A 14,831-nucleotide genomic window follows, 5' to 3' on the forward strand; every position below is an offset into this window, starting at 1 on the left:
ATATTTGGAAAAAGATTCATGTAGAAAGGAATAAAACAAATTATCAATTACCAAAACTAATATTGACTCAAAATAAGTTACTCCCTTTTACAATAGATAACCTTTCCTTTAGAGAATGGGAGAAAAAAGGGATCAAAAGAATAGAAAATTGTTTTTCAGGAAATAGATTATTATCCTTTGAACAAATGAAAGATAAATACAATATAACTCAAGATACAGTGCTGGCATATTACCAATTGAGATCTACTTGAAGGACAAATTAGGAAGCAGTCTGAGGTTACCAGAGGGAAGTAACTTTGAATATGTGATTACAGATACAATGATAATCAAAAGATTTATAACAAATATGTATATTAAACTGCAAGAAAAGGAGAATGAGGAAACAAATGGTAAAACTAAACAAAAATGGGAACAAGGTTTAAATATAAAGATAAAAAGGGAAACAAGGGAGAAGTTATGTTCTGGAACGATGAGAAATACAATAAATACGAGGTTATGTATGATACAATATAACTGGATACACAGGCTATACATTACACCTCAAAAGTTAAATAAATGGGACCCAACAGTATCTGACAGATGTGTTCGATGTAAAAAAGAAATGGGAACAACAATTCATGCAATCTGGACATGTGAGAAAGTAGAAAAATTTTGGGAAGATCTAAACCAAATATTAAATAAAATTACAGAAAACAATATACCAAAAAATCCAGAGATCTTCCTCCTAAGTAACATAAAAAACAAAGAATTTGGAATTGATTTGGATGGTGCTCAAAAAAGATTTGTTAAGATAGCTCTAGCCGTAGCAAAAAAATGTATTATGTCAACCTGGAAATTGGAAGATAATTTGAAAATACAAAAATGGTATATAGAAATGAATAAATGTATTCCATTAGAAAAAATAACATATAGTTTAAGAAATAATATTGAAATATTTGAACAAATGTGGGAGCCTTACATGAAACACAATAGAGAAAACCTACCGGGGACATTCACTACCTAAATTAACGAAAGGAGAAGGAAATGAAAAGAATTGACTCAGTGGAATTTCTTGTTTATTTTTATTGAATGACAACATTGTTTGACTGGTTTAATGTATCTTAGATTTTGTACTTTAAATGGATGGGGGGGGAGGTAGGGACGGTGGGATGGGAGGAGGGAGGGGGCGGAGAAAATGGCACTGTATATATTTGAAAAGGAAAATGTATGTATCATGGTCAATGTGGTTTATGGTGTGAAAAATAAAAAATTTTTAAAAAAAGGTCGGAGGTATTTTGGGTAGGGTAAAAGGTTCTCGTAGGTTATAACAGGTTGTGGACAGGATGCAGAAAAGTGGCAGATGGAGTTCAATCCGGATAAGTGTAAAGTGATGCATTTTGGAAGGTCATACCTGAAGGCAGAGTACATAGCTAATTGCAGGATTCTTAACAGTGTGGAAGAACAGAGAGACCTTGGGATCCAAATCCATAGATTTCTCAAGGTTGCCGCTAGGTTAATAGAATAGTTAAGAGACTTAGGGTGTGCTGGCCTTCATTAGTCGGGGTATTGTTTTCATGAGTCATGAGGTAATGTTGTTGCTCTATGAAATTCTGGTGAGACCACACTTGGAATATTGTGTTCAGTTCTGGTTGCCTCATTACAGGAAGAACGTGGAAGCTTTGGAAAGGGTGCAGAGGGGATTTACCGTGATGTTGCCTGGTTTGGAGAATGTGTCTTTATGTGGGTTTTCTCTTTGGAGTGAAAAAGGATGAGAGGTGACTTAATAGACAAGATTTTGAGAAGTATAGATACGGTAGACAGCCAGCACCTTTTTCCCAGGGCGAGAGTAGCAAACACCAGAGGACATCTGTACAAGGTGAGGGAAGACATCAGGGGTACGTTTTTTTTTACACAGAGCAATGGGTAACTGGGTGGTGGTGGAGGCTGGTACAATATGGACATTTAAAAGACTTTTAGACACATGGATGCAAGAAAAATAGAGGGTTATAGGTGTGAGGAAGGGAAGGATTAGTTTGTTGAGTAGGTTTTTATAGGTCAGCATAACATTGTGGAGCAAAGGGCCTGTATTGTATGCAATATGGATCATTTGTAAGCAGTGAAATTTTAGCACAATTTGGGCATTATATTTGGTGGAATCATCATGGACCAAAGGGCTGTTCATGTACTGTACTATGAAAGTGAAACTCTGTAGAGTGTCCCACAGTTTTGGAGCAGACCATGCTATTGACATTATTGCCTTGGAGAAGCAGAACCTTTTGTGGACATATTCCCTCCAACCTCCTCCTTCCTGCTGACCATGAATCTCTGCGCCCCCCACATCTCCCCTAACAAAATCAGTCATCCATCGGAGTATAACCCCTACATTTGAGTGGACCTTCTTGGTGCTTGTGGTGAAGCAGCTTAGGGTGAAACTGAAAGGGTTCTCCTGCGAACATTTCCAACATGTGAACAACTGCCCTGCTCTGGCTCGGCAAAGCTAATGAAATGTTGAAGAACATCATAGATACTGTAAATGCTGGAAATACTGAACAGGAAGTGTCTTTTGAGTGATCTCTTTCCACTTCCTTAAATGCTGCCTGCCCCATTGAGTGTTTGCAGCGGTTTCTGATTTTGCAGTAGAACATTGAGCTATGCAGGGCCAAAACAGTGTACGAGGGATAGGGAGAATGTTGGGATGCAACTCTGGAGTCCCAGTCAGATCTCATTTTAAATAAAATGCTGAGGGTTAACATAAAAGGAGTGTTTCATGGTTCTGGGCCAAAACTCACTGGAGTTTGAAATGATGAGGGGGAATGTTGGCATTCGCATGAAGAGGAGTAGAATATAAGAGCAGTGATGTGATGTTGAGGCTTGTGAACAGTCAGGCTCCTCATTTAAGAAAGGATGTGCTGGCATTGGAGAGGGTTTCAGGGGAGGTTCACAAGGATGATTCTGGGAATGAAAAGATCATCATATAAGGAGCGTTTGACAGCTTTTGGCCTGTACTCATTGGAATTCAAGAGAATGGGGGGGGGGGGATTGTCATTGAAACATTTTGAATATTGAAAGGCATGGATAGAATCAATGTAGAAAGGATGTTTCCCATGGTGGGAGGGTCTAGGACAAGACAAGAGAGCATAAACTTCAGGATAAGAACAGAGATGCAGAGGAATTTCTTTTGCTGGAGGGTGGTGTATCTGGAATTTGTTGCCACAGGTGGTTGTGGAGGCCAAGTCATAACACAGATTTATTGGTTCCAGGGCATCAAAGGTTGTTGGGTTGGGTGGGTGGGGGGTGGGGGGGGGGGTGAGGGAGGCCAGGCAGTGGGGCTGAGTGGAAAACTGGATCAGCTCATGATTAAATAGTGGGGCAGGCTCGATGGGCTGAATAGCCTGTTTCTGCCCCTTTGTCTAACGGAAATGGAATCTGATTGAAACCTACTGAATATTGAAAGGACTGAACAGAGTGGACATTGAGAAGATGTTCCTAGAGCCAGAGGGCACAGCCTAAAAAATAAAAGGATATCCCTTTAGAACGGAGATGAGGAGAAATTTCTTCAGCCAGAGGTTGGTGAACTTGGAATTTGTTGCCGCAGATGGCCATAGAAGCCAAGTTATTGAATATATTTCAATCAGAGCTTAATAGGTTCTTCTTATTAAGGATGTCCAAGGTCGTGGCAGGAGAAGGGGGTTGAGAGGAAAAATACATCAGTGATGATTTGAATGGCAGAGCAGACATGATGGGCCAAATGGCCTAATTCGGCTCTGCTCTGGTCACAGGGTATTTAAATACTGGATTGAAGTAATGTCGTAAGCATTGCAGGATGAGATTTACAGATGAATAAAGAAAAGTGTTTCAGTGTAAGAGAAGAAATGGAAGAAAATCTAGAGCATTGTATCTGGCAGCTGAAAGCAAGGTGGTCCATTTGAAATCAAATGAACAAGAGACCAGAACTAGAGAGACAAATTTTGAGGGAAGAGAGGCCAGGGAGCAGAGACAGCACTCCTCCTCAGGGTCCTGCTGTCTGGAGCTGATCTGGATGGCTCCATACAGATTTTAAACGGCCATTTAAAAGAGGCAACAATTTTACAAAACCTGCAACCATGGAGGTTTGTACACAAGATGGCAGTGCCTGTGCTGAGCAGCATTCCATGAGGGATTGCAGATGCCAGGGAACAGCTGACCAGCGCAGGGCACTAGAAGCAGAAAGAGTATCCTCTTCTCTCTTCCCTCCCCCCCCCAGTTAAGGAGGGGCAGCAAGAGAGACGACCTCAAAGAAGATGACCACAGCGCAGGGCTCAGATGCTGAAGAACCCACACAGACTGTGGGAGGTTGGCGACCTTTGGTTGAAGGACCCACACAGGCTGTGGGCTGCTGTAGAGTGGCTCATGTGAATCAGGTATTGGAACTGGGATTCGAGAGGGTGCTGAGGGGAAGAAGGACTCCTGAATGGCCTCGGGCATTGAAGGCTTCCTGATTGTATCAGAATTTTGATCTTGCTCAGGTTGCTGGAGTCTGTGAGGCTGCGGGAGTGCTGGAGGTAAATCCACGGACTCTCAGTGACTGAAAGGACCAAGTGTCTTTTGCTTCTCTTCCTTTATTAGGAATGTCAGGCAATGCTTATGGCAACACTTTGTTTGACTTAGAGCAGACAAAAGTTGAAGTATATCATGGATATTACATTTTATGTATTATTATGTAATAATAAAAGGAGCCCTGAACCTTTGCGATGCAGATAAATTGCAGTTAACAGTTGATGAAATCTTCATGGGACAAGGGCCAAATGTTTGATTACAACCAGCTTAATAGTTGTTCATCCTTGTCAACTGTAATCTCCTGCTGTTGCTAGGATTGCACTGCTGGGAAGCAACGTTCCTATTTGTCCTTTTATTTGTAGATCACTGCAGACACAATCCTGCTGCTGGAAATGTAATTTCCTTGCAGAAGATCCTGCTTGGTGAGGATGTTGAACTTGAAATGGCAAAGGTGAGCTTAAGGACAGAACCAGAAGTAGTGGTCAAGGCCACTGTATATTGTTTGAAAGATATGTTTAACATGTCTGTTAATTTAGATGATTGCTTCTGCATGAATACCTTTCTGCATTTTCTTTGCGGATGTGGGCATCGCTAGTTAGGCTGTAATTTTTTTTCCCCCATTGTCCTTGGTTGCTGGGGCATTTCCAAGGGCATTTAGTCACATCTAGACCAGTTTGGGAAAGAATGCAGGTATCCTTCCCAAGACTCGGGTGAACCAGTGTGGTCTTGCAATGATCTGTTGGAATTGTTTCCCATTGTGGAGACCATGCCAGAGTACTGGAAACGGGATCAAAAGAGAAGTGCTGGTGCAGATCTGGGAGGAGCAGAGACTTGGTTTTTTATTGATGCTCTGTAGGATCCTACTGCCTGGTCATCCTACCTGCAGATTTAAACTGCATGAAAAACTAATCTGCTGGTGGTTTTTTATATCCGGAATAATTTACTAGTTTCATTTATGAGACACTGTTCACCAATCTCACAGCCTCTGGGAAGAAGCTATTTCCCAGCCTGGAATTCCCAATTTTGATATACCTATACTTCCTGATGGTGTGATGGATGGAAGGGATCCTCATTAATTCTTTGAGCCCTATTTAAGCAATGCTCCTGGTGAACATTGTCAATAGAGGAGAGGAAGACTGACTCCAGTGATTATCTCGGCAGTTTTAATGATCTTCTGCATTGATTCTGGTTGTACAGCTGTAGAGGCTGCGAGAGCACTGGAGGCGAATCTCAGTAACGTTGAAAGGACTCTCTTTTGCCTCACTTTCTCCTATTGTTAGAGGTGCCAGGCAATGATCATGTCAACTCTTTGTTCACCTTATGGCAGATAAAAGTTGAAGTATATCATGTATATTACATTTTTAATGTATTATTACGTGTCAAAAAATAAAAGGAACCTTTGAACCTTCTGGTCCGATGGTTTGCAGCTATCTATCATACCACTCAAGAATGCAGTCAGACAGGACACTCTCAAGTGTGCTTCTGTAAGATGGGGGCCGGTACCTTGTTCCAATGTTGCTCCTTCTCTTTGTGAACATTTTTAAAGCTTTTAAGGTTTTTTTTTACTTTTAGGACAAACAAAATGATATATCTGATCCAAGTGTAAATGCAGAGCTATTCAGTCACGCAATCAATTGTGTAATACATAATTTAGTCTTTCAATCCCAATCACTATTCGTCATGCTCACTCCCTCTGTCCTCACTGACCACCAGGGTGGAGTTATCACTCCCTCTGTCCTCACTGACCACCAGGGTGGAGTTATCACTCCCTCTGTCTTCACTGTCAACCAGGAGTTATCACTCTCACTGGCCACTGGGGTGGAGTTGCCACTCTCCCTGTCCTCACTGACAACCAGGAGTTGCCACTCTCCCTGTCCTCACTGCCCATCAGGAGTTATTACTCTCCCAGTCCTCACTGCCCACTGGGGTGGAATTATCACTCCCTCTGTCCTCACTGACCACAGGGGCGGGGATAACACACTCTCTGTCTTCACTGACCACTGGGGTGGGGTTATCCCTGGCTTCATGTGGGGGGGTGGTATACTCCTTCTATTCCACTGGGGTGGGGTTATCCCTGGCTTCGTAAGGGGGGTGGTATACTCCTTCTATTCCACTGGGGTGGGGTTATCCCTGGCTTCGTAAAGGGGGTGGTATACTCCTTCTATTCCACTGGGGTGGGGTTATCCCTGGCATCGTAAAAGGGGTGGTATACTCCTTCTATTCCACTGGGGTGGGGTTATCCCTGGCTTCGTAAAGGGGGTGGTATACTCCTTCTATTCCACTGGGGTGGGGTTATCCCTGGCTTCGTAAAGGGGGTGGTATACTCCTTCTATTCCACTGGGGTGGGGTTATCCCTGGCTTCATGTGGGGGGTGGTATACTCCTTCTATTCCACTGGGGTGGGGTTATCCCTGGCTTCATGTGGGGGGTGGTATACTCCTTCTATTCCACTGGGGTGGGGTTATCCCTGGCTTCGTAAGGGGGGTGGTATACTCCTTCTATTCCACTGGGGTGGGGTTATCCCTGGCTTCGTAAAGGGGGTGGTATACTCCTTCTATTCCACTGGGGTGGGGTTATCCCTGGCTTCGTAAAGGGGGTGGTATACTCCTTCTACTCCACTGGGGTGGGGTTATCCCTGGCTTTGTAAGGGGGGTGGTATACTCCTTCTATTCCACTGGGGTGGGGTTATCCCTGGCTTCGTAAAGGGGGTGGTATACTCCTTCTATTCCACTGGGGTGGGGTTATCCCTGGCTTCATGTGGGGGGTGGTATACTCCTTCTATTCCACTGGGGTGGGGTTATCCCTGGCTTCGTAAGGGGGGTGGTATACTCCTTCTGTTGCTCCAGAAAGTTGTCTTGCCTTGACCATTCAGAGGAAAGGTGAGTGAAGGTTCCATTATGGACACGTAATACTACATTTAGAATGTAACATACATGAAATTCTTTAACTTTGTCTACCGAAAGGAAGACAGAGAGTCCCCAGTTTGTCCAACACCCCTCACAAAAATGAAGCCCCAGCGAGGAACAAACTCGTGACCCCTGATTTACAAGATCAGTACTCTAACCACTGAGCTATCGAGGCCACTGCCATCTTTTTTCAAAGGATCATTGGTAGAAAAGTTGAATTTTAAGTGAGCTCCAGCTTATTTCTTTCTCACTTTGCATTCATTATAACTCCATGGACCATACTTAAATTTATTAATGCTGTTCTTGCCAACCTAGTTTGTGGATTGGAATTTCCACCAGTCAGCTATCCCATGATTCTTAGCTCCCCATTCTGCTTGGCCTCACTGAGGTTGCCACAGATCAGGGCAGGCACTAGAACAGGAGAACACCTCCTCTGAGAAGCTGCTGCAGAGGAGAAAGGCACAGCAGCAGTGCAGCGTGAGGTTAGGAAACTGAATTCCTCACACCCAATCCCAGGCTGCTGGTGACTGGTTTTGAAAACCTGAAATTGGCACCTGGCTTCATGATGGTTCCAATGGTGAGCAGAGCTCCCAGTGGGCTTTGAGTGCTTATGGCTTCCTAATTGTTTGGAGGATTTTGGAGCAGGAGGCTGCAGAGGGTGACTTCAATGTCTGGAGCTGAGGACAGGAGAACATGTGATAATGGAGGTTACAAGATTGCAGGAGATGGGGCATCTGAGGATCCACAGACATTCAGTCTCTGAGGGGACTCTTGCTACTCATCTTGCTTGGGGCATTGGACTAGCAGCGGCGCTCTATGTGCCTTTACAGGACAAACAAAGGACAACTTATTGTGTGCATGTTACCATAAATGGGATCTTGAATCTTATGCATATATTACTGGAAGAAACTAGCAGGTCAAGCACCATCAGTGTGGAATTGGTGAAGGCTTCTGATCTGAAACGGTGACTCCCCCCCCCCCCCCAGTAATATTGCTCAATCCACCGAAATCCTCCAGCAGCTTGGATTTTACTCCAGATTCCAATATCATCAGTCACTTTCATCTAAAAATAGAATTAACTGCGCACTTGAGAGAGGTTAATTCCAGTGGACTGGGGCAAAATGGATTGTTTCACTTGGGACCATAAGAGGCTTAAGGCAAATGGTCTCCTCTTCTGGCATAATGCTATGAATTCATATTTCTTAAAATTTCTTTGTCATTCTGGTGAGATTCAAATATGCCTCCAAATCGATCATCCAGGCCTCTGGGTCCCAGAAGGTTAATTATTATTTGTCTTACCTCAGTGGACCAAAGGAATTGTACAGGCAGGAGGCAGGATGATGATGCTGGACACTTTCCTTCTGATTTATTGGATAATGAAATGGTGTTGAATTTGCAAAATTAATCTCATGGTGTCATTTGATTCTTGTGTGTGTCCTGCGTGAGTGACCTTGTGTAACTTTTGATCATCGCCTCTTTCCCTTCCTGTTTGCTTTTTGTAGGTGGCTGCCCTCCTCCTCCACTTCCATACCATGGTCAAACAAAACCCACGCGAGTTTGAGGACCTTGAAGTTGAAACCCAGGTAAACAAAATAAATGGCACTTGTCCCAGTAGGGGGTGATACATTCAACACTCCCTTTGTTTCTCTGAAGAAGTGGTGGTAGTCATCTTGTTGGTCCCCATATCCCAATACTGAGGCTGCTTCTCCTTTTGAGGAAGTGGTCATCGTTGGAGTGGTCTGAGTCAGAGTGGAGAGGCTTTGGAGAAAACAGGTAAGAGGTGAGGGTTATAGTGTGGGTAAGTGAATTGTGTATTAATTATTAAACTGTTTACAGACTAGGCAGTATGTCTGTAGGGCTGATGGTCTGTGGTGAGTGTCAGATGTGGGGTCCCTGGGAGCTCCCCGATGCCTACATCTGCACCAGGTGCACTGTGTTAAGGAACTGGAACTGCAGCTTGATGACTTGCAGTTCATTAGAGAGAGTGAAATGATAATAGACTGGAGCTACAGGGAGTTAGTAAAGAACACCTCTGTGGCCATCCCCCTCAGCGACTGGTATATCATCCTGGATAAAGGAACCTACCTGGATGGTATGTTGCCTCCCAGGTGCCATTCTGCGGGCCTGATAAAGGAACCTACCTGGATGATGTGTTGCCTCCCAGGTGCCATTCTGTGGGCCTGATAAAGGAACCTACCTGGATGGTGCGTTGCCTCCCGGGTGCCATTCTGCGTCCTGATAAAGGAACCTACCTGGATGGTGTGTTTGCCTCCCAGGTGTCATAGTACAGGATGTCTCTAATCGGGTCCAAAACAATTCTGAGGAGAGAGGGGGAACAGCTAGAAACTTTCTAAAAAATATTTTATTTTTTGTTTTCAAACACATATCACTTATACATTATTTACATATATATATATACCAAAATAATCTTTATACCACTTACAAAAAAATTTATAGACTTCTTCTTTCTTTTTTATAAAAATATAAAAAGTACAATTTACATACATATGTATAACAAGCCAATATAAAAATTCCAAAACAATTCCAGCCCCCTGCCGTTACCCCCTTTCCCCTTCCCCTTAACTTAAACAAGATAAAAGGATACAGAGTGTTTGTCCACCACTGAGGCTCGCAGACTATTTGACTAGTAAAAATAATAGTATAAAGTTGAGGACCGATCACGTATTTACAGCAGCAAAATTACACTTGTGCACTAACAATAAAGTTCATATACGGTTGCCAAGTCTTCAGGAATGTATCGTGTTTGTTTCTTAAATTATAAGTAATCTTTTCCAAAGGAGTACAACTGTCCATTTCTGATACCCATCTCATCAGAGAAATCGGTGTATCTGATTTCCTCATGATGGCAACACATTTCCTATTTATTGCCAATGTAATCATAGGAAATGAGATTTGGAATCAGTTAAATGATTACTGATGTCTATAAAATTCCCCAAAAAATATAATTCTGGATTGCCAGGGAAGTTGACTCCTGTAATCTTAGATAACACTTCTAACTCTTCCTGCCAGAAAACATTTACTTTCACCAAATGGAATGAAGAAATGTTCCTTCTTCTATTCCACATTGGAAACATCTGTCAGCTATTTCAGATTTTGTACATTCTTGGAGGAGTCAAATATAATTGGAGGGGGGTGAGTGATAAGGATTAGCTCATGATTAAATGGCAGTGCAGACCTGATGGGCTGATTGGCCTACTTCTGCTTTTATATTTTGTGATCATCCTGGGTAAGGAGTTTGGGGATCTTGAGGAAATTTGGTGATAGTGGGTCTTGGAGAATGATGGACATCCTTGATCAAAATCTTTATGGCTGGCAACCCAATCCTTGATGTTGTGGGAATCTGGTCATTGGCTGGCATGGTTAGCTGGATTGTACTCAGAGTTGTGAAGGGCAAAACAGCTTCCTATTTTGGAAGGGAATGAGAAAAATAAGTTTTGGTTGTTCCCTCTGCTGCCCACTGTATCAGTGTGGATTTTGTGCCCAAATCTCTGAGAGCTAGGAACCTGCGGTCTTTTCATGTAGATGCCATTGTTGGGTTGTGCTGACAACAAAAGACAGCTACTCAGTTTACTGGAGTTGGGTAAACTCTGGTGACAGAAGCATAGTAGCTGAGAGATTGGCACAGCTGACAAGTCAAATGTGTCGTGGGGTCAGTAAAGCTTGTGCCACACTCTCCCCCAGAAAAAAAAATTGGAGGGAAAAGGATTTCACAACCAAAATATTTCCTGTTATGGACGATGTGCTGAAGCTTGAGTCTTCCAAAGGTTTGTTTGAAATGGATCACGAGACACTGTAGATCAGTGGTTCTCAACCTTTTTCTTTCCACTTACATCCCACTTTAAGTATTCCCTATGCCATAGGTGATCTGTGATTAGTAAAGGATTGCTTAATATGTGTTTGGTATATGGGTGGAGAGGAAAAATTTGAAAACCACTGTTTTAATTGTACCTAATTGACTAGCTTTATGAAAGGTTTCAGAACTCCAAAAGAAATGGCCCAATGATCATTTTTCTCCAGCAAAATACTTCAGTAAAAATTGGGTCTAGAGCAGTGATTCTCCACCTTCCCTTCCCACTCACACCCCACCTTAAGCAATCCCTTACTATCACAGAGCACCGATGGCAGAGGGATGACTTAAAGTGGGATGTGAGTGGAAAGAAAAAGGTTGAGAACCACTGTTGTAGATGCTGGAATCTGGAGCAAAATAAACACTACTGGAGGAACTCTGGGCCAGGCAGCATCTGGGCAAAGGGACAATTGATGTTTTGGGTTGAGACCCTCCGTCAGCACTGATTGAGGCTGGGGCTATCAAGTAATTGGTGGAACCAGGTGAGGAGGGAGATGAGAAGATGATTGGGAAATGAACTGGAAAGGGTGGAGTCAGGAGACTATGACTGGTGGTTGATCAGAAGAGACAGATAAGAGAAAAAGAACAGAAGAATCCAAATAGGGATAGGCAAAGGTAGAGACATGTGGAACAAGATGAGGGAGGAATGATGGGCAGATGGAACTAGTTGGGATAGTGGGGTGGAGAGCTAAAAGGTGTAGTGAGAGGGTAATAGACAGGTGGAGCCAGGATGGAGGGAAATGGGAGTGAGAGAAACTATCCATTTGCCTACATAAATCTAATTTTTCGTTTATTCATGGGATGGATATTTTTTCACTTATTCAGATCTTGGATGGTTTATCTGATGTCTTGCTTTGTGCTCCCTCATGTTCAGTTATAGACCCTGGTTTATAGCATTTGAACATTTATTTGTACTTCCTTTTTTTCCCCCACCCTCACCCCCCCCATCCACCCCAATTCCCAGGGTGAGCTTGTGAGGATTCTTCGCTATGTGCTTGACAATGAAGAGGAAATTCATCTGGATAATAACTTGGCCACATTTTTGCAGAGTCGAGGTAACTAAATATATTTGTTAGTTTGTTTTTTTGTCATATGTATGGGAAATCTAGTGATAGAGCTTGTTTAGCAACTAGACCAGTACTCATCTCAGGTAAATAAGACCTGGTACAAGAGTACAGGTGTGCAAAGTTACAGAGAGAACAGTTGGTACAGAGTAAAGATAACATCATTTAATCTTTTGGAGTTCATTCAGTATTCTGATAATAGCGATAAAGAAACTTTGATCTGTTGGTGCAAGATTTCGCTTTTGTGAATCTTCTTCCTGATGGGAAGGGGGTGAAGAGGGTTTAGGTGGGATGTGATGCCTTTCTACATGTTGACTGTTTTCCCCAAGGCACTGGAAGTTGTAGACTGAGTTGTTGGAGGGGAGAGTGCAGAGAGGGTTCACGAGAATGTTGACAGGATTTCAAGGTTTGAGTTACAGGGAAAGGTTGTGCAGACTGGGGCTTTTTTCTCTGGAACGTAGAAGATTGAGAGGGGACTTGATAGAGGTGTTTAAGATTTTAAAAGGGACAGACAGAGTAAACGTGGATAGGCTTTTTCAATTAAGAGCAGGGGAGATTCAAACTAGAGGGCATGGTTTAAGATTGAAGGGGGAAAATTATAAGGGAAACATGAGGGGAAATTTCTTTACGCAAAGGGTGGTAGGGATGTGGAATGAGCTTCCGACAGACGTGGTCGAGGCGGGATCATTGGTTACATTTAAGGAAAGACTGGATAGTTACATGGATAGGAGGGGACTAGAGGGGTATGGACCGGGTGCTGGTCAGTGGGACTAGGAGGGTGGGGATTTGTTACGGCATGGACTAGTAGGGCCGAACTGGCCTGTTCTGTGCTGTAAGTGGTTATATGGTTATATGGGGTGGGTGTGATGGCCTTAGCCACAATTTCCATCCTTTGCAGTTGCCTGAGGTCTTGGGTGGAGCAGTTTCTGACCCATACAGTGATGCATCCTGGTAGACATGCCAAATTTCCGTAGTCTTCAGAGGATGTAGAGGTGCAGTGCACTTTTTTTGCCATTGTAATGACATGGACCAGGACAGGTCACTGTAGATGTTTGCCCCTGGGAACTTAAACCTGTTGGCTATCTCCATCTCCGTACCATTGATGTGGACCAGGGAGTGAGCTCCACCTCTCCCCTGGAAGTCCATAACCATGTCCTTGGTCTTGTTGACATGGAGGGAGAGGTGTGCTGGCACCAAGCCACTAGTCCCCCATCTCCCTTCTGTGCTTAGTCACGTTGTTGTAAAAGGTCTTGCCATAGATGGAGTTAGAGTTGTGTTTGGCCATGGATGTTCAGGGAGTATGGGAGAGCACTGAGTGCACAGCCTTGTGGTGCCCTAGTATTGAGGATGTTCATGTGATCAGTATTGAGGATGAAAATAAATTTGCACAGCAATAAGTAAAATGTACATAAGGAGTTGCATTTTAAGTGCATAGGGCTTTGTAGGACATGAACAGACCCTTTGACTCATGGGTCTTATTTTGAGTCTTGCATTGAGCTTGAGGCTTTCATAGAGGAGTATTACAAATCCTGTCTACTATAAGGTCTTATCCAGCCTCTCACCCCACCACCACCAACTCTACCAATGGAAAAGACAGAGCCTGCTCTGCCATTCAACTTGATGATGGCTGATCTGGCCGTGGATTCTGCTCCACTTAGTTGTCCATTCCCCATAATTTCCCTCCATTGCAAAATTCTATCTGACTGGGTCTTAAGTATATTCAGAGGCGGCCTCTAGTGCTTCTTTGGCAGAGAATTCCGCAGATTCACTACTATGGAAGAAGCAGTTCCTGCTCATCTGTCTCAATCCATATCACTGATGTCCCCGAGTTTCAGACTCACCAATCAGTGGAAAAATTTTCCTGCCTCTTCTCTTGTCACTCCCTTTCAGAATCTTTTATGTTTCTACAAGATCCACTCTCATTCTTCTAAACTCCAGCAAGTATAGTCCCAGACAATTTAATCTTTCCTTGTAGACCAACTCCCTTCTCTGCACTGCCTCCAAAGCTAGTCTATCCTTTCTCCAGTAAGGAAACCAGAACTGCATGCAGTACTCCAGGTGTGGCCTCACAAGTATCCTGTACAGTTGCAGTAGAAGCTTTTGCTCTTAAAATCAATCCCTCTGGCAATGAAGGCCAACATTCTATTTTCCTTCTTATGGAGTCATATAGCGTGGAAACAGGCCCTTTGGCCCAAATTCCCCATACTGACTAAAATGCCCCACTGAAACTAGTACCAACTGCCTGCGTTTGGCCCATCTACCCATGATATCAGAAACCCTCTCAAATTTCTACAGAAGTGTGGTGGAAAGTGTGCTAACCTGCTGCATCACGGACTGGTATGGAAACACTAATACCCCTAAGTGTAAAGCCCTCCAAAAGGTAGTGGATACAGCCCAGGTCATCACAGGCAAAACCCTCCCTGCTATTGAGAACATCTACAGGGAAAGCTGCCGTCAGAGAGCAACAGCAATCATTAGC

The 14,831-nt window shown here is 43.4% G+C and overlaps 1 protein-coding gene across 6 annotated transcripts in view; it reads left to right on the plus strand.

The window, feature by feature from the left end:
- LOC138739676 (nuclear mitotic apparatus protein 1-like) overlaps window positions 1-14,831 on the plus strand; it is a 173,207-nt gene that overhangs the window by 83,514 nt on the left and 74,862 nt on the right. For all 6 annotated transcript variants that reach the window (XM_069892221.1, XM_069892217.1, XM_069892218.1 and 3 more), the window contains exons 6-8: window positions 4,878-4,966; window positions 8,923-9,003; window positions 12,253-12,343. In XM_069892221.1, coding sequence (XP_069748322.1) covers window positions 4,878-4,966; window positions 8,923-9,003; window positions 12,253-12,343 — 261 coding nt within the window. The remainder of the gene's footprint in view (window positions 1-4,877; window positions 4,967-8,922; window positions 9,004-12,252; window positions 12,344-14,831) is intronic.

Source organism: Narcine bancroftii, chromosome 7 (assembly GCF_036971445.1).
Source record: "Narcine bancroftii isolate sNarBan1 chromosome 7, sNarBan1.hap1, whole genome shotgun sequence".
NCBI classification, from domain to species: Eukaryota; Metazoa; Chordata; class Chondrichthyes; order Torpediniformes; family Narcinidae; genus Narcine; species Narcine bancroftii.